This window comes from Leptinotarsa decemlineata, unplaced genomic scaffold (assembly GCF_025532065.1).
Source record: "Leptinotarsa decemlineata unplaced genomic scaffold, Ldec_3_MD MMD2_tig00026330_RagTag_RagTag, whole genome shotgun sequence".
Classification (NCBI taxonomy): domain Eukaryota; kingdom Metazoa; phylum Arthropoda; class Insecta; order Coleoptera; family Chrysomelidae; genus Leptinotarsa; species Leptinotarsa decemlineata.
The window spans coordinates 9918357-9928246 of NW_027412690.1; the positions used below are offsets into that span (position 1 = coordinate 9918357).

Genomic DNA, 9890 nt, shown 5'->3' on the forward strand with positions numbered 1-9890 from the left:
GTATATATGAACGAATAGTATTGAACAAAATCAAAAATAGTTTGGGAAAGAAATATTTTGTCTGGAGAAGTAGAAAGAAAACTTCTTTCTTTCCCAAAGAAATAATCTCTTCAAATATACCCCTTTCAAACCCAAAATAGTATTGAACAAAACCAATGAAGCAAGACAGCAAAAAGCGAGAATGAACCAAAAAAGTGAGACTGAACTTCAATGACCAACTTGAACTATGTAGCACCCCCCCCCTTTTGAATTTGTGAACTTTTGACAACTAGTTTACGATCCATTGGTATTTGGAGCAATCCAAAAGTAGGGTTTTTGGATCATTGCTCAGTAATTTTGATAAGCTTCGTAAGTTAAATCATTGTTCAAGTATCTCAGATCAGGTATTGATGATTCAGGCAACAATTTTGTCATTGGTACAGATTTAATTAACCTAGCTAGTTGTCATTGACTATACAGTGTGTGAAAGCCAAATGAAGTAAATAAATAATCTCGGTTACTGTACATATTAGAAAAAAACCCGAAACACGTCAAATGTAAATTATAATTCAACATTCTCCAACGTAAAAATACCACCCCTACCTGCAACTCCCTTCGAATGACAGGTTCAACCCCCCAATTTTTTAAATGGAAAGTATAGGCTTGTGATATATCGTTTGGAAGGTCTCTTCATTCTCTATTCAAAAATGTTATTGCTTTTGCGTTTATTGTAACAATTATGCTTACATAAATTAAAATGATGTGGTTACCGAAATTCGATAAAATACGCTCAAAAACTAAAATGTAATGCAAAACGTAAAGAAATGTTCTTTTAAGTCATTCAAATCTGAAGGTTTAGTTTTGTATACATTGCTCTTCACATATCATCATAAAAAATCTAATGATGTAAGATCAGGTGGTCGCGCTGGCCATTCAATCGATCCTCGCCTCCCTATTCACCGATTGGGAAATGTTGTATCAAAGTATTGCCGGACATTAACTTGGTAATGTGGTGGTGCTCCATCATGCTGAAACCATATCGTATTCACTGGAACTTGAGGGTTTCCTGGATCAGAATATAAATTCGCTAAACTTGGAATGATATCATTTTGGAGTAGTGCCAAATAATTATCGCATTTCAAATTACCCTCAACGAAAAAAAGATGAACGATATGGTTTCCTACAATCCCTGTTCAAATATTAACCTTTTGAGGGTATTGCGTGGGTTATTTTCTCATCCAGTGAGGATTTTCCGTAGACCAGTAACGTCAATTTATCTGCCACACATGACCAAGCTCGCGAAACTGCTTCTTAACTTTGCTCATTGCTGCTTGATATACGGGCGGTAAATTAGTAAATTCCTCATGAAATAGGCGAGCTACTTCCTTTTGTGTTCGGCTTTTATCTTCGTAACCAATCATTTGTAAAACTGTTACTTTATGCATTTTCGTTAATCTAACCATTTCTCAGACTTGAAGTTAACGAACTTTCAACTTAAATTAAAATACTGACAACTAATGTTGTAACATACAAAACGAGTTGACACAGCATTTCAAACTAACGTTGTCACGGAAATTATATAAAGTTTTTTAAAGGATACTATCTAAAAAGAACATTGCTATGGTTTTTGTTTACTTTCTTATTATCATTACTTTGGCATGAAATAAGTTTTGAGAATATTGCAATAAATTTTGAGTGTATTTTATCGAATTTCGGTAACCATATGATTTTAATTTATTTTATTTTAATTGATGCAGTAAACTTGAAAGCAATAACATTTTTGAATAGAGAATGAAGAAACTCTCGAACGATATATTACAAGCCTATACTTCCTATTTAAAAAATTGTGGGTTGAAACTGTCATTCAACGGGGGTTGAAGATAGGGGTAGCATTTTACCGTTAAAGTATGTCAATTCATATTTGACGTGTAACCAAAATAATGAATTTATTCTATTTGACTTTCACACACTGTATATTCAAGGATTAGTTTGTCAAAATGTGTCAGTTCACTTGAGAATGGGCTTATAAATCGAAAACAAATGAAATCTTGGTTGAAATTAGATAAGAGTTATTTTCTCTATCCATTGGCCGCGGTGGTAGTGCGCCCGACTCACGATCGGAAGGCCGTGGGTTCGATTCCCTCCTCGACAAGATATTTTTCTCGAGATAATTTATGTGGTTGAAGCTGGGATGATTCTGCAACCGTGTTAGGAATCACACGTTAAAAGGGAAGACCTCGTTAGTCCATGGCTCGCATAAGTTTCCCAACTTCTGAGAGTTGTTGTTCGTATGGGGGCAACAGCTGATTAACATAAAAACACAATATTTTTTATATTCAGTGGAGAGTACCAGTCCAACCGAGAAAAGTATTCTGGAAAGTATTGGAAAGTCTACATTATAGGAATTTGTAATTAGTATAATATATAATAGTGTATGTGCCGCCGAAGAACGAAATATTATTATGAATAGTACTGTATGTTTTCTCCGTGGTTTGCCAATAATCGACTACACTATACAATGAGAAATGTTCCTCAATTTGGGTTATTACAGCAAATGCAAGTTTGAACGAAATTAAGTTGAGTTCAATATATGAGTTTTTCAAATTCACTTCGAAAAGTATTCAAATTGATGTTTCAAATGTTGGGTTTCAATTTTTAAAAAGATTTGTTTCTAATTCACATATTGGCAACAGCGCCTAGAATAATTTATACGTACCTAGATATTCTACTTTAAAAAAGGAAAATTATCTTTATAAATCAACAATTAAGGCAAAATATAAATTATAGTTCAATACCACCTCCACAAGCCACATAAACAACAGTTGTTTTGTTATTTATTTATATAGAGGAAGATAGGTTAGGTGCACAAAATGTCATATGTCACAGAATGTCTCGGAACCCGGAACATAAGTAAACAGAACAGCACGCCTCTGAAATATGTCATCTTTGTTTGTCTCATACAGGTAACATTGTCCTTTATTAGCTATAACCGATGTTGCCAAATGGTGAAATAGAAACGAATCCTTTTAAATGTTGAATGCATTATTTCATTCCTCTTTTTTAAGCATATTTTAAAGAATAAGGTTGAAATTTTAAGTTTAAAATGCGTTGGTTTAGAGCTCTTTCATGAAAACTACTTGATTTTCGTAAAGAGGAACATTCCCTATTGAACTTAACTTTATTTCACTGCTACACTTGTGATATACTGTTTGGAACCTTTGGTGTAGTAATGAATATTACTGAAGTTTTTTCCCAACACCAAATCGTTATTTTTACACCTCGACACGTGTTTCGATCACCAAGTGATCATCTTCAAGAGGAAGATGAAACTGAAACACACACACACACAAGTGTGTGTGTTTTGTTATGTTTTGGAGTCTGTGTTGTGTCGTTTTTGTGTTCCGCTTGTTCATATAGTTTGTTCCGTTGATCCGTATGGTGGTCCGGGTCCATTGCAGAGGTCGTGGTGTTGGTACTTTTGGGTACGGTTTTTTGGCTGGGGCTGCGGGGGGTGAAACTCTTCGTATTTCGGGTTTTTCCAGGACGCTGCTATCCGCTGTCCACTATCTGATTCTCAGTGGGAATTCCTCTAGGATATCCTGGATCGGCTCCGACGGGTCTTCCATTGCTCCCAGGAGTCTGGCTGGGGAAAAGGGAAGCTTTGTCCTGGGTATCCTTCTGGATCCTCCACGGGGAATCCCAGGCGTTGTGAGCGTGTTGATGGCATCGGTGTTGTTGCTGCTCATCGTTCTGGTCGCATATCGTCCTTGAAGTTCCAGAAATCGTTGGTTGCCCCGATATGTGAGTGGATAGTGTTTATATATGCCAACGAAAGTCTTGATAAGCCAATAGAATTATTCTCGTCGAGTTGAGTTGAGCGCGATCTTGGCCAAGTCACAATTGATTTTCGACGAACAGCGGCGGCCACCGTTATATTTTTTCAGGGGACGATTCACAACAGTTCAATGCAAATTAGATCTCTGGTCCATTTTACAAAGAACATTCTCAGAAATCACTTAATATTAATGTAAAGTTTTTGTTTCAGGTATCTAGAGACCCCCAAAGATATATTGAGAGCCTCGGTGGTTGCCAAAGAATGGGAAAACATTCTTTCATCAGATTCAATGCTTTGTAAAAAACTTCAGGAAGGACGCAAAGAGGATTCATCCAGTTGTACACCCATTCTCCCGGAAAACAAACGATATATAGCAAAACGCAGAGAGGCTTTGTTGGAGATCATTGAAAACCCTTCTCCTCAAGAAGATCCATTTGAAGGATTGATTCACAAAATCGAACAAGGTTAGTACATTTTTCGTAGTTGATTGTTGCAAACACATTTGAAGAGCAAGCTTTTGCTTACATGCTCAAAAAAAATTAACTTAGCGAACCCTTTCCTTTGAAACCCATATCGTGAAGATACATAAACAAATCAGTCAATCATCTCAGATTGTCCGCAATGCTGGATTTAGAGCGACGTCAGTCCGCCATCTTGAGCGGTTTGCCATATTGGATTTTTTTTTTTTTTTTAATATACTTTATTGTCTGAAGAATAAATTCTTATTGACAAAGCCTTGTGCGAAATATAAATAACATATACATGAAATCACAAAAGTAAAATCACTAAAATTAGGTTATAACATGAACTGAAAAGAGACATGTAAATAATAACAAACGTTCAGGATATAAGAACATGGTCAACAAAATGTAAATAAATCAATTTAAACTAAATTGAATGAAATGAAATCAATAAAATACCGTAGATATTACAGTTAGTCTTCTCAATTAAAATTATCATCATAGAATTCTGCTAAGCTATAATAAGGTCCCCCAGAGAGTAAGTCTTTCAACTCTTTCTTAAGAGCTCTAAGGTCATTCATGGTTCTTAAAGCTTGAGGAAGGTGATTGAACATTTTAAGACCGTTGTAAATAATGGAATCTTTAACTAGAGACGAAGAAGGCAGCGGTAATTTAAAGCTGAATCTTTGCCTGGTTTGATACATTGGCGCGTCCAAGTTGTTAAACAATACCCTATTTTTGAAGACAAGGCAGATTGTTTCGTATATAAATAGGGAGACCACCGTTAGGATTTTGTTAGAGGCAAAAAGAGGTCGACAAGAGTCCCTAGGCTTGGCTTTGCATATGCCTCGTATTGCACGTTTTTGTATTAGTAATACTGATTGAAGGCATGTGGTAGAACACACATCCCAAAATTAAATACCATAACGGAGGTGTGGTTCAAAAAGGGAATGATAAACCATTCTAGCTTTGAAGTCATGGAGTAGGATTTGGAGTCATGTCGCTTATGGTTGCTTTACAACATAAGATAAGTCACAGTACATAAAGAGAGAAAAATTCTCATTGGATATAAACATTAGGAAAAAAACATCACAAACATCCTAGTCGTTACAAATCAATAATAATAATGATAATAATAATATGCTTTATTATCATAAGAAACAATTTCGTAGACGAACTTTGGGTAGTACATACTTAAAAAAATGCAATACATACCAACTGAAATAAAAATATAAATGATGCATGGTACAAACTATGTTAAAATGAATGATATAAAAGATATGTATATATAAAAGAGTAGAAGTCAAGTTTATAAAAGAGTAGACATGAAAAGTAACAACATAAGAGCTCATTAATAAGTAAAGATAAAAATATGGGTAAGTCAGTTAAAAGCTATCGTTAAAATATTCTGTAGTTTCGGGTGTTATAATGGGAAGAGGATGCAGCAAAATTTAATATATGCTTATTTATTAAACACAGATTCCAGTATAAATAATGCAGTTAGCGTTAGAATATTATGTTTTTTGAAGAAGGTTCAACAGGAGTCTCTTGGTTTAAGGTTTACTATATACCTTTTCTGTAAAATTAGTAGACTTTTTGAATGAAGTTGGACTACATGCTCCCCAAAACGGTATTCCGTAGTGTAAGTGAGAATCTATGAGTGCAAAGTACGCCATCTTTGCAGTGCTGAATCCCAATTCTTTATAAATCACTCTAACCGCATAACAGCCAGAGGAGACTTTTCTGATGATTTGTTTAACATGATCCACAAATTTTAAATTCTGGCAATGAAGACTCCTAGAAAAGTAGTGTTATTTTTAGATTACAGCGAATTGTCTTCAAAAAAAGCTCTCTGATTGAGCATCTAAATGATAATAAATTTGTTTTAGTTAAGTTAAAAGATAAAATGTTTGAATCACATCAATCTTCAACTTTTTTCAAGTCGGCAGAGATTATTTTGTGCAACTCACAAGTGTTTTTATTATTCCAAAGTATGGTAGTGTCATCTGCAGGTTAACTTCCCAGAAATATTAAGCTTGGTGAGGTCAATAATATATAATAAGAAAAGAATGGGACCTTACATAAAATAATAAGAATAAAATAAAATATAAAATATTTAAATATAAACACATGTTAAAATACACACATCGGAAAAGTCTAGGGATATTTTTAAAAATGGCAATATTTTTTTTTTTAGATCGCTTTAGGGAAAAAAAAGTTGACGGGTGATTATTAAACGAATGTAACTTACTACAAAATGTATTGAATGGTCAAAAATACTGAGTGCGCATATAAGCAAAACTAAAAAAAAATATGGCTCTTCTTTGGCACCCCGAAAAAAAATCATAATACAAAAAAAATTGGAATCAGTACAAAGTATGGCCTCCACGCTGGTTTATTACGGCCCTACATCTATCGTGCATCGACAAAATGAGATTGTCAATGTCTTGTTGAGGTACATTTGCCCATTCAGCGATTAAAAGCTCTCTCAATTGAAACGTTGTGTGAATGTTCCCCATATGCGGAGTAATTCTTCGTTGAAGCATGTCCCACACATGCTCGATGGGATTCAAGTCCGGTGATTGTGCTGGCCATGGCAATACATCAACTCCTTCGTTGGTGAGCCAGTCAGTCACTAGACGCGCGACATGTGGACGAGCATTATCGTGCATTAGGTGGAAGTTTTCACCAACAGCACCAGCAAACGGACGGACGATAGGTAGAAGAATGGTGTCGAGGTACTGTCGAGCTGTGAGGGAGCGATTTGGAAAAACGAGATCGGTTTTGCCGCCGATCATGATTCTGCCCCATAGCATTACTGAACCACCTCTGTATGTGTGGACTTCCTGGACGTGTCTCAAACGTTCATTATTTCCAGGTCGTCTCCACAGTCTTTCTCGACGAGAATCTGGATGAAATCCAAATCTGGATTCGTCTGTAAACAAAACTGTGGCCCAATCATTTGCATCCCAGTTTTGATGTTCTTGACACCACTCTAATCTTCTACCGCGATTGCCTCTTGACAAAGGTGGACATCTAAGTGGCCTTCTGTTGTGGAGATCTGCTTCATGCAGTCGATTTCTGACAGTATCACGACCAATGGTTACCTGGTGCGTCTGCTGCAACACGTTAACCAACTCAGGTGCTGTGATTGTCGGTTGTCTTCTTGCGGTTAAGACCAAAAATCGGTCTTGAACTGCAGTTGTAGCGCGTCCTCGCCCTGGATGTGGTTCGGGTGGACTGCCAGTTTCACGGAAACGCCGCCACAATCGACTGATAACACTTTGGGAGACCCCCAAACGAAGAGCTACATCATTTTGTCGCATGCCACCTTGAAGAAGCCCTACAGCTCTATTCATCTCAGCTAATGGTAAGTGATGGCGTTCCATGTTAAAGCACAATATTTCCAGTTCAATTGCTGAGCAAGAACTGCATAGAATGTACAAACTCGACACTTTCAGATTATTCATTTTAGCCGAAAACCTACAGTTTGTAAAAAACTTGATAAAAGATTAGTTACCGTTTTTGCAGGCTTTGTTCAACCCATAGAAATCTACAGGGTGGTCGAGTGTACCAATTGAATCGAAATTAAACGACCTCATGCATTTATTTTTATGATATTTAGTATGTTATAGAAATATCCCTAGACTTTTCCGATGTGTGTACATTGAAACATAACTGACTAGTCACTAAGTTGTTTATACTCGTCTAATGAATAAAAGGCATGGCGGATGAGACACTTTTTCAAAGATAGTTTGAAATGTTTCATATTGGTAACGAGTTTCAAGTCTTCAGGCAAAAGATTGAACAAATGTGCTCCAGCACAAAAAAACTAGTCCGTCATTTTGAGCGATCTACCATTACGGGTTAAGAGTAAAGACATGTTATTTCTCTTATTATTTTTAGAGATACATTTCATTTTATACTCATATCATGGGGATTCATGAAAAAATCTCGAACTGTCCGTCATTTTGCATTCAAAACGGAGGAACTTAGCTAACCTTGCATTGTCATCGACGTGTATGCAAAATTTCAGCTTAATCGACGGCTGCGTATAATTCAGTTGCAAAATTTTATACTAACTAACATATTTTGTCTTACAGGATGTCGCTTGAGGTGTTATAGCAGTAATATTTTGGGACTTCGATATTTCGATTGATGTAGTTTGGAACTTCACAGACTGGATGAATAGAGTTTACATTTTGAAGAAAAATTAATGATATAAACATTGTAATATGATTGTTTTTTTTGATCGACCTTTTTTGGGTATTTGTTACCTTCCACAATCTGAAAAATATCAAAATTATAATGGAGAACTTTATAACTGCCAATATATTAGAATTTTTTTGTCCATTTCTGAAGACGGAAGCAGATTTTGGCCTCCGAAACGTAAAGATAAGTATTGTATTATTTCTTAACAATTTTTTTGATAGGCAAAATTGTTAAATACGACAAGTTACTGATAAATAGAAGAGTTTTTTTTGTGAAAAATACTTTGATTTTTACGCAGTAACTTATCGGGGTAGACTGAAAAGTTTGCCCTTCTACACTTGTATAAAGTTCTCCATTATAATTTTTATATTTTTCAGATTGTGGAAAGTAACAAATACCAAAATAAAGTCGATAAAAACCTGATTTTTCTCCACAAAAAAATTATTATCGTTGAATATGATTGTTGTCTATTTAGATTAGGTTTAAAACGTCATAATGTATGATAGTGTTGAATAAATGAGAAAAAAGAATAAAATGTTTTAGATTTATTCCCGAAAATATGATGAAGATAATGATAAACATTTTATCAACCCGTCTGTAATTTTATTACCGTTGAACTGAGCAAAATGTTTTATATAGGAAGGTATTTCCTTTTTTAAAAAAATTTGCGGCACTGTCAAGTTGTTACTGAAATAAAGGAAATCTTCAGAAAAACAGATCACCCAGTAATACACCCCAATAGTCTTTTATACTATAAAAACATCATTATATTGATTGATTATTCATTGTTTGAGATAATATCACTGATATGGAAAAACATTTTTGGTATCCATAAACATAACAAACTATAGAATATGTAAAATTTTATAGACGTTTCCTCACCCCATTAATTAATCTACTGTGGGTTTTTTAAAAATTGAACCACTTCACAGATCTTTGAGGTAGTGATTTTGAAACAGTAAAAAATTTTAATTTTTTCAAGAAGCAAATTATCATTAGATTAAATAAAATGGACGCTCCTCTAAGACAGAATAAGTTCGCTACTTTACGCTGAATGAAATTATAATTCAAAAAATTTATCTATAAAAAAATATCCAAATACTCGTTTATTCCCCCCAGACTAATGAACAGAGAGCACTTGTTGACCTACTCAGTGGATTTGAGGGATTTTCTGTGAAACATATTGTATACAAGTTGAATAATTCAATTTTGGAATTTTTCTATAACCTGTTTTCATTTGAAAGTTAATCCTTTTCATCATTAGGGTACAGGTAAAATCTCTTGGAATCATACAGGTATGATTTTGAGGAAAATGCATAAATATCAAATCACCAGTGTATCTCTCATTGTGTATCTCTAATTCAGACGAGTAGCATATTTGTGAGGTGACAATTTACGATGGA

General features: G+C 34.9%; 1 protein-coding gene across 1 annotated transcript; it reads left to right on the forward strand.

The window, feature by feature from the left end:
* Positions 1-1265: 1265 nt before the first annotated feature.
* On the forward strand, positions 1266-8999 carry LOC111506653 (uncharacterized). The gene is made up of 3 exons (XM_074182838.1): positions 1266-1324; positions 4025-4278; positions 8379-8999. The coding sequence occupies exons 1-3, from the start codon at positions 1266-1268 to the stop codon at positions 8432-8434; spliced, it is 369 nt and encodes a 122-aa protein (XP_074038939.1). The 3' UTR covers positions 8435-8999.
* Positions 9000-9890: the final 891 nt, after the last annotated feature.